Below are 16,801 nucleotides of genomic sequence, written 5' to 3'. Positions count from 1 at the left end.
TAATTTCGGGATATTTAAAGACACTCCATATTTATCTTTTGCAGTTTTTCGAGTTACTTTCATTACCTGTTCGTTAGCTGTGGTGTTGAGTCTTCCACATTTTTTTTTATATTTCATTAGAAAAAGAAGATATCCTTACCTAACGGTTTGATTTCTAATATGCTTTGTATTTCGCATCTGGGTTACAAACGCAGAAAGTTATTGGTCAAAATTAGGTCAAAATTTGTAAATTATAAAGTCAAAATTTCAAGTTTTAAGGTCAAAAAATTGGTTGCCCTAGTAATGATGATTCCTTTTTATGATTTTAGTAGTTTTTTTCGTTAATTGGTTGATGAAGACTTACATGGTAGCGCTGTCTTGATCCATAGATAGTTGTTACTGACGTTTGAGAAAGAAAACCTTTCATCATGACTCAAAACTTACCAATCAAGTTCCAGGAGCACCTTCAGGTATATAGGTTATGGATGAATCTGTTTAATCTCCTATCTAATTGCCAAGTTTTATGCATTTAATTTAACTATCTAATATCAGTGTGTAATTAACTGCAGACAGAATGTCACTGTTTCGACCTTAAGGTCTCCTCAGTCCTCAGTATCAGTAAATCGTACACTAGACAGAAACGCCTTACTATATAAGTAATGCAGCGATAAGTAATCATTGTGTTATTTTGTGACTTGCAAGGGTTTGAGATTTACAACTCTTACGCTATAATAGTCCCCTTCTGTGATATATGCTGTATTTGATTTGGCTGTGTTGCCAAGAAACTATAAAACAGGGATAGTTTTTTGCAATATGGGCTACATACCAGGCATGGGTTTCACCTTTATGCAAAATAATTAAAACTGATAAGGTACTGGTACTGATCAAAGTCATTTGTACAATAAAGGTGAATGTTATAATCACTATAATATACTTGGTTTATTTTTTTACTGTTACTATTTTACTGTATCAACTGTTTTACATATATAATTGCTTTGTCACAATTAATGAACCTGACACATTTTTTTCATGCTACCATATGTTCATTTGACACCACCCTAAGGTTTTGCTAAGCAAATGGGAATGGCCATAACAAATATTAATGTAACATCTCGTGTAGTACGGTAGCTGCAAAAAGTTGAAATGATCACTTTTTAACTTTTATGCTATGTCATACAGAAATATGTAGTTCTCTAATCCAATTTAAAGAAAAGTACTATTTATTTCAGCTCCAAAATATTGGAATTAATGCTGCTAATATTGGATTTTCAACTTTAACCATGGAATCAGATAAGTACATTTGTGTACGTGAAAAAGTTGCAGACCAAGCTCAAGTAGTGATCATAGACCTTGCTGATTCTGCTAACCCAATCCGCCGACCGATTTCAGCCGAATCTGCTATTATGAACCCTGCAAGCAAAGTTATTGCACTCAAAGGTGTGTTTTGCAGATCAATAGATGTTGTATTTTGTTCACACACTTTTTCCATTTGGTAATTTCAAATTTTAAGGTAACAAGTTTACATTTTTATTATTTTTCTTAAATGAAGCTTTAGACTTAGAGCATTTTTAAAACAGTTTAAAGAAAAGAAACACATAGTATGATATAATGTATATATAATGTATTTGTTCAAACACAAAATAACAATCTTTTCATTGTAAAAATTAAACGTTTTTGGTGACTAACAAAAGTGAACTTTCACAATGATTGACTGATACTGCTATGGATACTTCTGAAAGTGAGCATCGCTGCTTATCATCAGACACAAGAATGGTAAATAGGATATTACACCACTCAACAGAGAACATATATTTTTCTCAATACAATGCCATTAATTGCTGTGGTTACTTTTAGCTGGACGTACCCTTCAAATTTTTAACATGGAAATGAAATCAAAATTAAAAGCTCATACAATGACCGAAGATGTCGTGTTTTGGAAATGGATTTCAACTAATATGGTTGGCCTTGTCACAGAAACATCAGTGTATCATTGGAGCATGGAAGGTATCCAAATTACTCAATGTTATTATGTTTGCTTGATTTCGTCTTTAATGTAAGTTTGTGATTTAAGCAGATATATAGTGTTTGAAATGTATCTGCATGGTGATATTTAACAGGATACAGATTTTGTTTCAATAGGGTTACTTTCCCAACATTTTTCAGGTGATTCTCAGCAGCCTGTGAAGATGTTTGACAAGCATACTAGTCTTGCTAACTGCCAGATAATTAACTACAGGTACAGTGAAATTAGTGCACATGCTGCAAAACTTATATCTTGCACTCTGCATGCAACAAAAACATGTCTTTTCCAAAGAAAAATACACAACGGTATTTTTCTATTTAGGATGCTCCATTTAACATGTGGAAAAATACAAAACTGGACCTATCAAACAATTTACTGTTCAGTTTTGAAATCCATGTTTTAAACATATTTTTCCTTGACTAATGATTAGGCTACATCGCTACAGTATTCAAATATTTTGTTTATATGGTGTTGACAGTGGCTATATTATATTACTACTACCAGCGTTAGTTTTCGCAGTTGAATACCAATGAGTAAGTGTTACGTTTCAAAAGGAGAGACAGCCATTTGTTATTTTTGCTGTATAATACATTCATTAAAAATAAAAATCTTATTTTTTATATGTAAAGCATGTATGTATTTTAGGCCTATTTTTTTACGGTTTTCAGCATTGTGTTGCTGATGTACCCAAAAAAAAACTATGAAGAAGCATTTTAGTGCGTCCAAACAATTTTTACCTGCATAGATGCTAAATAAACTGAAAACTGTGCTTATTCAAGCTGAAAGTAAAAAGCCAGATTTTTAAGGCAAAGCCACTAGTTCCCTTTTCATCCACGCATGATCTAAGCTTGCTTAAATGGTACTAAGCCACGGATGGCATTTCAATACAAAAATCATTGTTTTTCAAGGTTTCGAGTTTTTTTAAAGGTCATTTGAAGTCTTTAGGTTTTGTTGAGTCAATGTGAAAAGCGGTGGATTTTCTCGCTGTGGTTTGTGGTGTTTCTGTTTCTCGACTTTGAGGAACCATATATCCACCACAACTGTGTTTCTAGAACTGACGCGAAACAGAAGTGGCTTTTGCTCATTGGAATATCAGCTCAAGCAAACCGTGTCGTGGGCGCCATGCAACTCTATTCTGTCGAGCGACGCGTATCGCAGCCAATTGAAGGTCATGCGGCCTCGTTTGCACAACTCAAGCTCGAAGGGAATAAGGTGATTTTATGCACAAATAACCCCATTTGTGAAAATCTGGGTATGGAAAAAAATCACTCACTCATTCTAGATCTTTAGTCTGTTCGTTCGATGCCGTTCCACATTTATTGGATAGTTTTGATCCTAAGGTATTCACCGATCAACTTTCACCTCTGTAATGAAAAACCTCGTCTATGTTATAATATGTGGACTGTGGAGTGGTAGAAAGGCAATATATACTTAGCTAATTTATTAGTAATACGTTCACTTCGTGATTTTTTGAGTAACATTGAAAGCCGAATTGTTTAGCTATTAACTACGGAAATATTTAATGATTACATAGAATGCGTTTTATGTAGGGCTGCAATTTGCATCCATTACAAATATGCGTTGCTCGTAACGCTATACAAACCTAGGTCGCATCATAGCAGTCGCATTGACTAGAGGAGTAGCCTATGTATCTGTATACAATATACAGTTGAAACATCAAGTTAATTGTTTTTTTGTCGTATCCAGGCTTACACACCATCAAGTTAATGAAGTCACTGAATTGTCAAAGTAACTTTTTACATTGTAAGACAAAGAGGAGATGTATCTACAAACTGACTTGGCGTACCGCCCGGTACCTAATTTTAACAACCTGTTCATACGTTTGAATTGTTTTATTTCCCAGACAGCAAAAGCCGTCATTTTTACATTGATTCAATGTCTGCAGACGTTGATTTTGCTGTCTGGGTTCCTTTAAATGAGGTTGGTATTAACCAAGGAAATGTTGTTTTTTTAGGAAGAGTCGACATTGTTCTGTTTCGCTGTCCGAGGCGCGCAGGGCGGCAAGCTCCACATCATTGAGGTTGGCACGCCTGCTGCTGGCAACCAACCGTTCGCCAAGAAAGCGGTAGACGTCTTTTTCCCACCTGAAGCTTCAAATGATTTTCCCGTTGCAATGCAGGTGTGCTTGATCTCTTATAGTTGTGATCTGTGTGAAACCTTAAGCCAGCTGAAACAAAAACATAACAACGGTTGAAAACAAGATATGGGTCAGAAATTGTCTACCATGGTGGCATTCTTTCTGATGTCAAGTGGGCAACACGTTCCCATTATGCATTTGGTCAGTTGTTGAATTGACATGAAAAGCCATTTGTAGCAGCTTTCAGCATGAAATCAAGCAATAAGATTAATGACTTCCTGCCAAAGATTACATACATACTTGCGTTTGCACGACTAAAATTTTTTGAACCAATTATTCCAGTTTCGCCAATTTCGATTCATTGACTGCACAGTGCAAACTACATGTTGCCAAAGCACGAACATACAACCTCCAAGTTTTAATCGTTTTCGGTCACCATGCCCTGGCGTTATTTTTGCTGACATCTAATACAAAAGTATTGGATTCTTCAGAATTTTAATTAATTCTTGTTCCTGAAGCCAAATACTCGACTGAGCCTAAAAACTCGCTTACAGCGGTATATTTTTGTAGCTTTTACAGCAGTGTCATACTGCATAGTGTGTGAAACGCGTAGTTACATTGTGTGGCTACCTTCACACAAACACGGTGTTGTGGTTTTTACATTGCACTCATCATAGCGGCACTGTTTTTTGACCTTGAGGTCTCCTCAGTGCAGTAAACGTACACAAGACAGAACACCTTATTACTATATAAAGCAACTTAGCGTGGTGATTTTCTATTTGTGGTGCGTAAATACATTTGCACACATCATATGCAGGTATCCCCAACACAACACGTTGTATTCGTGGTGACAAAGTATGGATACATTCATATGTATGATCTTGAAACCGCCGTTTGTATCTTTATGAATCGAATCAGCGCCGACACCATCTTCGTCACTGCGCCACATGAAGCATCGGGCGGTCTCATTGGTGTCAATAGAAAGGGCCAGGTATGTGTTGAATACTTAGATCGTGCAGAATCACGTCAAGTTTAACCTTTTTTTTGGAAAACAAGAAAATTTACTCCACTCTACATTGAGGAGATGGTGCACTGTGCCACATGTAGGACTGTGTAGGTATATGTATTGCTTAGTAAGTGATAACATAAAAAGTGGTTGAACCAACTTATAGATGTTGCGTTGCCTAGAAAATGGTTAGGTTCCAGAAATGGTTTCCAAAAAAAATAGCAAAAACTCTTGAAATTTTAACAATAATTGTAAAATTTCTTAAATAGGTGCATAAAGCAATGGTGGAGTTTAAACTTCCTTTTCAGAAAGGAGTTCTGTTATAAATGGATGTGAGCAATGTATGAAACTTTAGTTATTTTACTTATGCATTGAAGGTTCTATCTGTGTCCGTGGATGAGGGCAACGTCGTCCCGTACATCACAAACAATCTGCAAAACCCCGATCTTGCTCTACGGTTTGCCGTTCGTAACAACTTAGCGGGTGCCGAGGAGTTGTTCTCCCGCAAATTCAACACTCTCTTTGCTCAAGGAAACTACGCAGAGGCTGCCAAAGTGGCTGCCAACGCACCTAAGGTTGGTTTGATTGGCAGGGTTGATCGGTTTAAACCGGGGCAGTTTAAACCGCCCGGTTAAAACCTGGTTTAAACCGGGCAGTTTTGACCACCTATTACTGGTCAAAACCCCTTTAGTGTATGAATCAAGTTGCTTTTCAATTGAATTAAAAATATTACCCCCCATGTTTCAACAATAAAACCTAAACGCTGGATTTGGAACAAAAAATATTCAATTTCTCTGTTTATTTTTGATATTTCAATCAGTTGGTTATTTTAATTATTGAGAAAATTCAAATTCTAAAAATAAGTTTCTGATGAACTAAAAAAATGCTTGGTAGAACGATGAACAATTTGCACAGCCAACTGAAGTACAAGAATTTATTCCAACAATTTTTTTTTATGAAAGACATTTGCCATCAGATTTTATCCAGTTGAAATAAAACAATGGGAATGCATATTCTCAGATGCCTTAAAAATTAAAGACAGGATAATTTATGATTCGTTCTTTGAAGCAAAGTACACGTCAAGCCAAGAAAGGATTACCGGAAAATTAACAAGTTGTGATGCCTTATGCCTATCTACTTTATGTAGAACACCTCAATTGAACAATTGGAATTAACAAGTCTCTCCAGTATATTCAAATGCTTTATTCACCAGTCAAACGGTGGGTCAGTATTGGTCAGTATTCACCGTACCATCTTTTCCTCGAAGGACTCGGTAGCACATAACTAGTTAACTAGTTTTCACCGGTTAAAATCAGGTTTAAACCGCTTAGAGATCAACCCTGTTGATTGGTCTTGCAGCTTTAATCAAAAGTGTATACAGTATATACAACTTTTCAACTTACAAAATCTGTCTTAGGATTGAAATGCCTAGTGACATATCTCGCCAAAAGCTTGATGAAAGACTTTGGAAAATAAGTTTAATGTTTAACTTTACACGACATGTTTAAAGCAAAGCAGGTTTTGTGCGCTTCATGGTAAATCTTTGGAAGTAAAATAATAAAATGTACGTCTGAAGTTGAGCGCAATGAAAGATTTCCTTTTATTGACGTGCTGGCACTTAGCCGATGAGATTTTGGAGTAGATTTTGATGGTTTGTTTAATGAAATATTAATGGCGAAAACACAATCCAACAATTCGAGAATGTGCACTGTAGTGTACATACACATTCCGTTATAATAAAGATTTTCCTTTTTTTTTGAGTAGTATACTACAATACTACATGCAGGGGTCTGCTACTGTTCGGTGAGTTCCTAACCTCTAACCCTAAAACGGCAATGATAATTAGGCTACGGTACCCAATAATTTAAAAAAAATTTGAAAAAATTACCGAATAGGGATCGGACTCACCGAATCGGACTCACTGAAACGGGTCATTTCGTACATGCAGAGCTAAAATTTAATGGTAATTTTTGATTTGTAGTGCTTAAATGCAGTACGTTTGGGACTGCTTTCACTTCAAAACTGTGCAGTTCATTCTCTCTGATGTTGAAAGGTTTATGACTGCCGAACAGTCTTTTACTGAGTTCCGTTTCTTAATCAGACTTTGTCCAATGAAATGCCGCTAAACTATTACGTCATTTGTGGTCAGCTGTACCGACTCTCCAAGTTAATCATTCAACTCTATTTACTGAGAGTTGCGGTGCCATTATGACTTTTGTGCTGGCGCTTCATTGTTACGTTTTATTCATTAACATAGTTTTAAGAGGCTTTGCAAAATAGTTTTTACGATTTCACGATTGTGTCGAAAGCGAAGTTCCCAACCTTAATTTCCATTCGTCTGTAGATTCTCTCACAACTGAAAAATTTGGTTCGCTAAACCTGAATTAACGCGGTATTTTTTTTGCTGTTGGGATAAGGTCTTAAAGTTTCATATTTAGTTGTTTGTATCGAAGTTGCTATAGAAGCTGAGATTGCTTGTTTTAAATTAGCGATAGCAACCTGCATAGTATTATCGCCTAATCACCCACACATTTCCCTCCACACGGTCTTCACCTACACAGTGATGTTAAATGTGAGTTATTGATTGAAGTGAACTAAGCCTTGTTGAAGTAGGCGGTGGCGGACTTTTTCATCACATCGAGAAGTGTTGGCCACTCAAAGTGAAAAACTGTTGTCGTTTTGTACAGAATTGTCTTTCCCACGGGCAAAAAGCTGGACGCTTTATTATTTGAACGTCGAGCTGAAATGTCGTCTCTTGTATTTCTTAGCACATCCAAGAATTATTTACACGAAAGAGTGACACCAGTACCGCATTAGGTAATCTTTCCATTCTTGGTCAACCGCTGCTTTAACTAATTTTGTATTTTTGTCAGGGAATTCTCCGAACTTCTCAGACAATCCAGAAGTTTCTTTCCGTTCCAATGCAGCCGGGCCAGAGCTCACCGCCACTGCTTCAATACTTTGGAATTCTATTGGACCAGGTTGTAATATGTTGACTGTTGACACACTTTGTGCTGAGAGTGGCTTATTTTCAATGCTATATCACTGATTCACACAAAATTTAACAACATTTTTTTTGTCTTATCTAAGCTTACGCCCCATGGTTGAAGCTTTTAGTTTCGATGACGTAAAGGCAAGGAAGCCGATCTTCCTGTTTTAAGCATGTTATTACGTGTCTTGCCAAAAACTTAGCCGTGTGCTCTTTAGCAGCATCGAGCCGGTGCCCTTTCATACAAGGGCTCTCACAATTATGCAGCTGACATCGTTTTATCGTTACTGATGGAATGATGGTGCTCTGTTCAACTGCTGTATCAGTATCTGTCAACAATTGTAAAATAACTCTTCCAAGTGTTTACAAATGCTGTTTTACATATCTACGTAATCATTTTCTTGTTTCGCGCAGGGAAAATTGAACAAGTTTGAATCACTGGAACTCTGCAGGCCCGTGCTGCAGCAGGGAAGAAAACAGTTGATGGAGAAATGGTTGAAGGATGAGAAGTTGGAATGCTCTGAAGAGCTCGGTGACTTGGTCAAACCGGTCGACTCCACACTGGCTTTGTCCATCTATTTGCGAGCCAACGTACCAAACAAGGTCAGTCAGCTTTATGCTGATGCTATGTAACTTCTTTGCGTCTGTTGACGATTCGAATTCCTATTTTTAAACTTTTTCAACTATAAACCGATTCGATATTTTTGTTGCTGTATTGCGGCTGGTATCACTTTGTGAAAGGTTCTCGTGAAATTTGAGGTTTAAGGTTAACTTTTAATTTGATAGGTTGTACTTAAGTCAACTTTATTTTTAATTTGTTGCTTAAAAGTTAGGTTCAACATGCTAGTCTGTCATACTGCGGCTTATGGCAACATAAACACTAGTTGATGATACCACCTGTGATAGTTATGCACAAACATTGAATTTCACAAAAGACTGCCTTTCAAAACAAATTTTCTCGGTTCTAAAGGAATTTTGATCTTCAGCTTGTTCTAAAACGGCGGGCTCACTAATATCTCGATAAAGCTTTCAAGCCAATTATGCTATGTATGTCTGAAGTAGACTTGTGTGCATTATTTTGCTTCTTGATGTCAACTTACATCACTTTTGTGTCAGGTGATCATGTGCTTTGCGGAGACTGGACAGTTTCAGAAGATAGTTTTGTACGCCAAGAAAGTCGGACACACTCCGGACTACATCTTCCTCCTGCGGAACGTGATGAGAGTCAACCCGGAGACTGGGAAGCAGTTTGCGATGATGCTGGTGCAAGATGATGAGCCACTGGCGGATGTTGCTCAGGTGAGTTATCTTAGCCAAACATTCTTCACGGTTGTTTAACTGATAGAGAGGGATAGGGGAGTCACTGCAGACAACTGGTCGACCTTGATGCTTCGGGATAAAGACCAGGCTTCTTTGAAGCAAAACAGAGAGAGAGAGAGAGTTTATCTGGTCAAACAACTTGTATGCTTTCTTTTGGAATATTATTTTTATTGCTAGTGATATTATACTAGTGTTGCCCGTTTTACAGTTACATCTTGCCAATTAACTGATCGCTGAACTGCCGTACTCTCATTTTGTAATAATGATACTGTGTAGGTTATCTTGTGCTGTCTGCATCGTAGACGTGGTTTTAATCCTGGTGCGAAAAATTTCAATGTTATAAAATACTGAATTGATACTTGATGGAGAATCGCTGGCCTGCTGTTTGTTAGTCAGGAGATCCCCTATCCTTAATGGAACTCAATAAATATTTACAGATTTCAATGTTTTATTCTTGTTCCACCAATACGGTGGAGTTCGATTAATCTTGTTGGCGTCATACTTTTTCTATTTACTATCATCATCATAATCCATCGTCGGTTTGTTCCCCACTAGTGGGGGTGGCCGATTGTTTCCGCGCAGCAATTGTCTTAATCCCTTTTCTCCATTTCACCCTGTCCCTTGCATCTTCCTCCTTCAGTCCGACTTTTTTAAACTCATCCTTCACTTGTTGTTTCCACGTTCTTCTTGGACGACCGCGTTTCCTCTTCCCATCCACCTTTAGATCTAGTGCCTTTCTAAGAAAACTTCCTTCCTCCCTCCTTATCACATGTCCATACCATCTTACTCCATTTGCCCTTGCCAGTTGGTCTATGATCTCTCTCATCTCTAGCATATCCAACAATTCTTCAGTCCTTTTTTCCCTTCTCGTTTTCACCCCACACATTGCTCTCACCATTGACCTTTCCTTTCTTCTCAGGATTGCCAGTTCACTCTCTCTCAATACCCATGTCTCGCTACCATATAGCATTGCAGGCCGCACACAGCTCCGATATACTTTTCCTTTCATCCTTAGTGAAAATTTTCTGCCATGCAACATTTCCCCACATTCCCTGAACTTTGCCCAGCCCAATCTTGCCCTTGTTGTCACCGCTGCTTCACATCCACCACTTTCATTTATCCGATCACCCAGATAACAGAAGTCTGTCACTGTTTCGATGCCATGGAAGAACTCATCATCATGGCCTTCCACTTCATTCCTTCCTTTACTGCATTTCCCACAAACAAAACACTTCGCCAATCTTGTTGCGGCTCTCTTGACATTAGCACATCTTGCATGTACCCACTTTCCACATTCCTTGCATTGCATTGAATTTCTCATCACTCTCTTGCCACATATTCCACAGGGATCTACTTTGCTCTCAACAACTGTTCCTTCTGCTCCACTCACCATCACTTTTGTTTTTTCAAGATTCACCTTCATACCCTTGGTTTCAAATGCTTCTTTCCATTTCTCAAACTTTCTCTCCATTCCCTCCATACTATTACTTGTCAAGACCAGGTCGTCTGCATACAAAATTTCACTCAATAAGCCCTCCCTCACTCCTTCAGTTACAACGTCAACCACAATAGCAAATATCAGAGGTGACAAAACTGATCCCTGGTGTACACCAACCTTCACAGAAAACTCGTTTGAATAATTTGATCCAACTCTCACTTTTGTTCTTGCATCGACGTGTAAATATTCCTTGGTACACAAGTCTCTCACTTCATTTCTCCAATTTCAGTAGTGAGACGATTGTCCGTCCGTTGCTTGAAGGGACGTTGATTCAACCCCGTAGAAGGCACATAGTTTAGTTATATGCGCGGAGACATTTAGCGACATGCTTGTAGGTGGACACAAGCGTTCCTTATTTCTTGTGTTTCTGTCCACTTTAAACTCCACAACTACCAGGCATTATCTCTTGACTCATTGCCAATTCCATAGATATGAAGACATATCTTCTGTTTTTCTTATTGTTGTCATCGGGTATAAGTCTAAATGTGGGAGAGAATGTTGTTTCTGCTACTGACAGTATAATCATTACTTCAACAGATAGTGGACGTTTTCATGGAACAAAACCTAATCCAGCAATGCACGGCTTTCTTGCTTGATGCGCTGAAGAACAACCGTCCAGCAGAGGGCGCCCTACAGACTCGATTATTGGAAATGAATCTGATGCACGCTCCACAGGTGGAAAACCTGTGTGAATGATGTGTTTCGCTTGAATATATTTTAGTTTGTGACCAAATTGCGTATGACCTCACTTCGTATATGAATAACCAATAACCATACACGTACATGCGCTGTTACTACTTTGTTAAGCCATTTTCTGACACATATTTAGACTTACAGGATGTTTCTAACACATTGACCCCTTTTCAGTATATTGCAAATCGAACTATGTTCATTTTTACAACACCTTGTTGTTCATGAAAGATGAAACTGTGGTAAAAAGATGTACGAAAACCACTCCTAAGTTGTTAACTTAAATTCCTAGATCTGTTAGCTTCGTGGTTATCAATCTTTTTACTTTTGTTTCATCTTTTTTGAGCAAAATATGAGTAGCCTATCTATCATGCAGTTAATGTTGTCAGTTTTTTTTCTCGATGTATGAAATTTACCCCCAAAGGTATCTTCACCCAGTTAAGAACCTTTGTGTGAAACCCTTCATAATATACATGTAGCTACGGTATACGTGAGCTTTATAATTACACTGTTAGTGTTGGCGTGACTCAGTGTAAGCTGTAGCATTATTTTTGTTTCTCGTCTGTTGATTGTACAGTAGCAAGAATTGACGGCGATAGCGAGTACTGTTCTGGCGAGTACTGTTCTGACAAGTACTGTTCTAGCGAGTACTCAGCCTTGTGCTGACTGCCAGAAAGAACTCTTCCACACTCCACATACTGCGCATATTTTAGTTCAATTGTTTTCTTTCATGCACCAGGTTGCAGACGCCATTTTGGGGAACCAGATGTTCACCCACTACGACCGCGCCCACATTGCACAGCTGTGTGAGAAGGCGGGCTTGCTCCAGCGCGCCCTAGAGCATTTTGTTGACTTGTACGACATCAAACGGGCCATCATCCATACTCACCTGCTGAACCCAGAGTGGCTGGTCACATACTTCGGTAGCCTTTCCGTTGAAGACTCTTTGGAATGTCTGAAGGTGAGCGGTTGTGTACCTAGATTAGTGTCTTGATGGGTTAAAGTTAAATTTATAGCTGTAATATTTGGCTAAAAGCATTATAATACTAATTGCGTAAGTATGGTCACGACAAAATAAATTATTTTTGTTTCCTTTGTGATGTCACGCTCCTTGATGAAGAGCGCCAGACTAATTGACGAAACGTTGTAACAAGTTGCTATTACTTTCAATAACCTGTGTTGGAGTTAGATAGACAAAATGTTTTATCGATCTGGTCAAATAAACTGGCGTTTTTAATCTATGCTAAAAGTACTACGGTAATTTCAAGTTGAATAAAAAGCATAGCCTAATAATTTTTATTGCGGACGATTCGTTTTAAAGCTACTAGTTTTCATGTTACAGCGAATTTGCTTGGAAAGTGGGTGATTCAACAGCCCACAAACATTTGCATTAGCGCCGTTATTCCACAACAAGTTAACTTTAAATGTCCTTGATCATTCCAGGCCATGCTGACAGCAAACATCCGTCAGAATCTCCAGCTGTGCGTCCAAGTGGCGACCAAGTACCATGAGCAGTTGACCACAGACAAGCTCATCGAGCTCTTCGAATCCTTCAAGAGCTTTGAAGGTACTTGAAGGCTGAGCTTAAACCGTTTCAATTGTACTTTTAGTTTTTGAATCTGTAGATGCGGGTTCGATACCCTATTATAGAATTGTATCCAGAATCTTGTGAAAATAATTCCAAAGTCTGTTTTTCCCTTTCTCTTTTGCAATTGCAATTAAAAAAGTAGAATTGTGAGAAGTTTGGAAGTCCGTTAAACAACGTTTGTACTGCATAGCTAAAACATTTGCTACATGTGCTATGGTGAGTTTGGTTAGAATGTTTATTTGAAAATAAGCAATCAAAATCCTTCATGTATCAGCAACTGCAAACAACGCCACGCTCTACCTTCTGTTCACGTTCTCGCAGGTTTGTTCTACTTTCTCGGGTCAATCGTCAACTTCAGTCAAGAGCCTGACGTGCACTTCAAGTACATACAAGCCGCTTGCAAGACCGGTCAGATTAAAGAGGTGGAACGTATATGCCGGGAAAGCAATTGCTATGATCCAGACAAGGTGATGTGCTAATCTGCTTAAAAAAACACCCACTTCATCTCCAAGCTATTCTTGTTTATTTCTGTCTATAGCAGTGGGCAACACCATTTAGTCAGCGTAATGCTAGTAAACAGAGGTTTAAAGTAGTAAACAGAGGATATGGTTTAAAAGAGTTACCTCTCTACCCAAATTGTATAATGCTAGTAAGGCCTTGGAGCTGGATACCTCTGCCGAACCCTTGTCACGGTTGATTGGCGATATATATTACCTTATATAATGCATTTCCTGAAAAACTTTGTTGCTGTACAGTGTACACTCTCTGGTAACTTTTCAGTGCAGCTCTGCGGGAGAGCGGTAAAATAATGGTCTCAGAGCCTCATCTGAAGTTATTCACCGATGCTGTTATGTTATTGCACTTAGTGGGGAAAGAAAAGCCCCAGATTTGGCTCAATAGTCTCGGTATTCGTGCAGTTTTTCATGCTTTTGTACGTTTTTTTTTTCAGGTGAAAAGCTTCTTGAAAGAAGCCAAGTTGACTGATCAGCTGCCCCTGATCATCGTCTGCGACCGATTTGACTTTGTCCACGACTTGGTCTTATATCTCTACCGCAACGACACTCCAAAGTACATTGAGATCTATGTTCAGAAGGTAAGAACTGCTTCCACACCGTGTGCCCTTTACGTAGCTGTTGCTGGTATGTGTGATCTGGCCAATGGGTTAGTTTTTTTTAAATTTGCTTAACAAAGTTCTGGATGTACAGTATTGTACACTGTACATTAGATAAAATAAATTTAGGTATAGCTAGTATTATGAAGTTCTTGTAGGTGATCATATAAAAACTTGATCCCAGTCATTAATGATTGCCATTTGTACGTTGGTTCAACATCGTCTTCAGCAAGCTGGTAGATCATTTACTGCCATGGGGCATAACTCATCGAAGTGACATTTGTCGAAATTTGTAAGCTTAGACCAGGGGTGGACAACGTGCGGCTCTTTTCCATTTTTTGTGCGGCCCTTCATCTTCGTCCAGCTATTTTTCCCCAAATAAGGCTATTTAATTTAAGGCTATTTTCATCTCGATTTACACAATTTTGAAGCTTAGGAAGTGATATGACCGTCTTTTCACTCCCCTGTACCTGTGAAATAAGATTTGCGCCTGTAGACATCCAGCTTGAATTGAATTCATTGCAGGAGGATGACATTCTTGTACAAAATTTCAATAAGATAAACTCCTGTAAGCATTACATTTTCCTAACTGGCCCTTGTGTTAAAAGGGTTGCCAACCCCTGGCGTAGATGATGTGACTGGAGATAATATGAAAGATTATGCGCAATAAAAATGGAGACTATTTTTGCTTCTTCCCGGACTTTCATCTTTCGGCAATTGTGTCTTCATCTCTGGATGTAAGTTTCTTCCTAGTTTAGAACACTGTAGATGAGATCTTTCTCATTGCAGGTGAACCCATCTCGGCTCCCGGTTGTCGTTGGAGGACTCCTAGATGTTGATTGTCAAGAGGATACCATCAAGAACCTCATCCAGGTGGTTCGTGGACAGTTTTCAACTGATGAGTTAGTCGAAGAAGTTGAAAAGAGAAATAGGTAACTTGTCCCAAAAACTGAAATATCAGCTGTTACTTTTATTTTGTGCCACAAGGCAATCTTTCATTTCTTAGTTGAGGTCTTAGATGGATTTGCGCAAGCAAATAATAGAAGAATATTTTTTTATTCTTTTGATCAAGTCGTTATTATTTCAGTCTCTTGTATATTTTTTGTTTCATTATTTATTTTATATTATTATTATTGTAATAGTAATATCATGAGTTATTATCATTATTATTCTAATCTCACACAGACTGAAGCTCCTTCTTCCATGGCTGGAGTCCCGCGTCCACGAAGGATCGGAGGAGCCAGCTACCCACAATGCACTTGCGAAGATCTACATCGACTCCAACAACAACCCGGAACGCTTCCTCCGTGAGAACCCCTATTACGACAGCAAGGTGGTGGGGAAGTACTGTGAGAAGCGGGACCCCCATATGGCCTGCGTCTGCTACGAGCGTGGTCAGTGTGACGATGAGCTCATCCAGGTGAGGAAAATCATGTGAGAGTCTCCAGCTCCCAACGCACGTTTCGCTTGGTTTTTAGTTCAGGCTTGGCGTTTGTACTCTATTTGAATAAGATGTAAAGTAGAGCGTGATCATACGGTGAAAAACAAACTTGTAGGAATTTAAAATACTTCTTGAAATGTCCCAACTTAGCGATCCTTTTGAATGGAAGTTATAACATAGATGAAGATTAAATTCAAAAGTGTTGTTAATTAGTTATTGGAATACCACACTTACTCCAGAAAAGGAGGCAAAAGTGTTTTTAATCTGTTGTTTTAATATGGAAAAGTGTTTGTTTAATGTTTCCGCTATGTCCGTTATTTTTCACTCTACCCCTATAATAATGGCCACACATTCACACCACATCGTAACTCACTACAAACATCGTTTTTAATTTTGTCCACCAAGCTGCAATATCTTATTATAATCTATTTATCTATTCGTATTGTTTTACTTTTTGTATTTGCGTGCCAAGTTTTGTTGCCGGGCGAGGTACTGACATGTATCTTGCTACCGAAGCAACCATTCATGTGCGTTTTAAACCTTTTAAGTTTATGCAACGTTTTCCGGTTTATTCCGGACTTTTTCCGGTTTATTGGTGTGCTAATAGAAACTTTTAAAAACGAAAGATTACATTTTGCAAAAACCTTACCGGATCAATATTTGCAGATAACTTTCATTGTCACTGACGATCTCGTCACAATTGGGGTTGTGAGATCTTTTGTTTAACCAACGTTTCTTGTTGTGTAGCTGTGCAATGAAAATTCGCTCTTCAAATCCGAAGCGAGATACTTGGTCCGGAGGAAGGACGTGGAACTCTGGGGGAAGGTTCTAGACGATACCAACCAATATAGAAGGCAGCTCATAGATCAGGTGGCTTAATCTGTGCTAATTTGTAATGTACATTTTACACCATGTAACTTTTCGAGTTGACAAGCATACATTTTTAACCTGCATCTGTAATCCCACCCTCTTTTTTTCCTTGCGGAGTGAGGTGGTATGGGCATGTTTTGAGAAGGGAGAAGATAATGTTTTGAGAAGAGCGCCAGAGTTGTGAATGG

The 16,801-nt window shown here is 38.4% G+C and overlaps 1 protein-coding gene across 1 annotated transcript in view; it reads left to right on the top strand.

The window, feature by feature from the left end:
• Positions 1 to 307: 307 nt before the first annotated feature.
• The window catches only part of LOC145767383 (clathrin heavy chain 1-like), a 29,328-nt gene continuing 12,834 nt past the window's right edge, over positions 308 to 16,801 (top strand). Inside the window, exons 1-19 of the mRNA XM_082579193.1 lie at positions 308 to 449; positions 1,209 to 1,416; positions 1,834 to 1,983; positions 2,143 to 2,215; positions 3,055 to 3,214; positions 3,978 to 4,142; positions 4,918 to 5,091; positions 5,484 to 5,681; positions 7,980 to 8,087; positions 8,510 to 8,698; positions 9,212 to 9,394; positions 11,451 to 11,588; positions 12,343 to 12,564; positions 13,047 to 13,170; positions 13,513 to 13,658; positions 14,141 to 14,284; positions 15,092 to 15,234; positions 15,488 to 15,722; positions 16,491 to 16,613. Of these exons, the coding sequence (XP_082435319.1) occupies positions 408 to 449; positions 1,209 to 1,416; positions 1,834 to 1,983; positions 2,143 to 2,215; positions 3,055 to 3,214; positions 3,978 to 4,142; positions 4,918 to 5,091; positions 5,484 to 5,681; positions 7,980 to 8,087; positions 8,510 to 8,698; positions 9,212 to 9,394; positions 11,451 to 11,588; positions 12,343 to 12,564; positions 13,047 to 13,170; positions 13,513 to 13,658; positions 14,141 to 14,284; positions 15,092 to 15,234; positions 15,488 to 15,722; positions 16,491 to 16,613 (2,925 nt within the window). The 5' untranslated portion in view covers positions 308 to 407. The remainder of the gene's footprint in view (positions 450 to 1,208; positions 1,417 to 1,833; positions 1,984 to 2,142; positions 2,216 to 3,054; positions 3,215 to 3,977; positions 4,143 to 4,917; positions 5,092 to 5,483; positions 5,682 to 7,979; positions 8,088 to 8,509; positions 8,699 to 9,211; positions 9,395 to 11,450; positions 11,589 to 12,342; positions 12,565 to 13,046; positions 13,171 to 13,512; positions 13,659 to 14,140; positions 14,285 to 15,091; positions 15,235 to 15,487; positions 15,723 to 16,490; positions 16,614 to 16,801) is intronic.

Source organism: Aplidium turbinatum, chromosome 3 (genome assembly GCF_918807975.1).
Source record: "Aplidium turbinatum chromosome 3, kaAplTurb1.1, whole genome shotgun sequence".
Lineage (NCBI taxonomy): Eukaryota > Metazoa > Chordata > Ascidiacea > Aplousobranchia > Polyclinidae > Aplidium > Aplidium turbinatum.
Note: the sequence above shows the minus strand (reverse complement) of the source record. Positions and strands in the feature narration are given on the sequence as shown.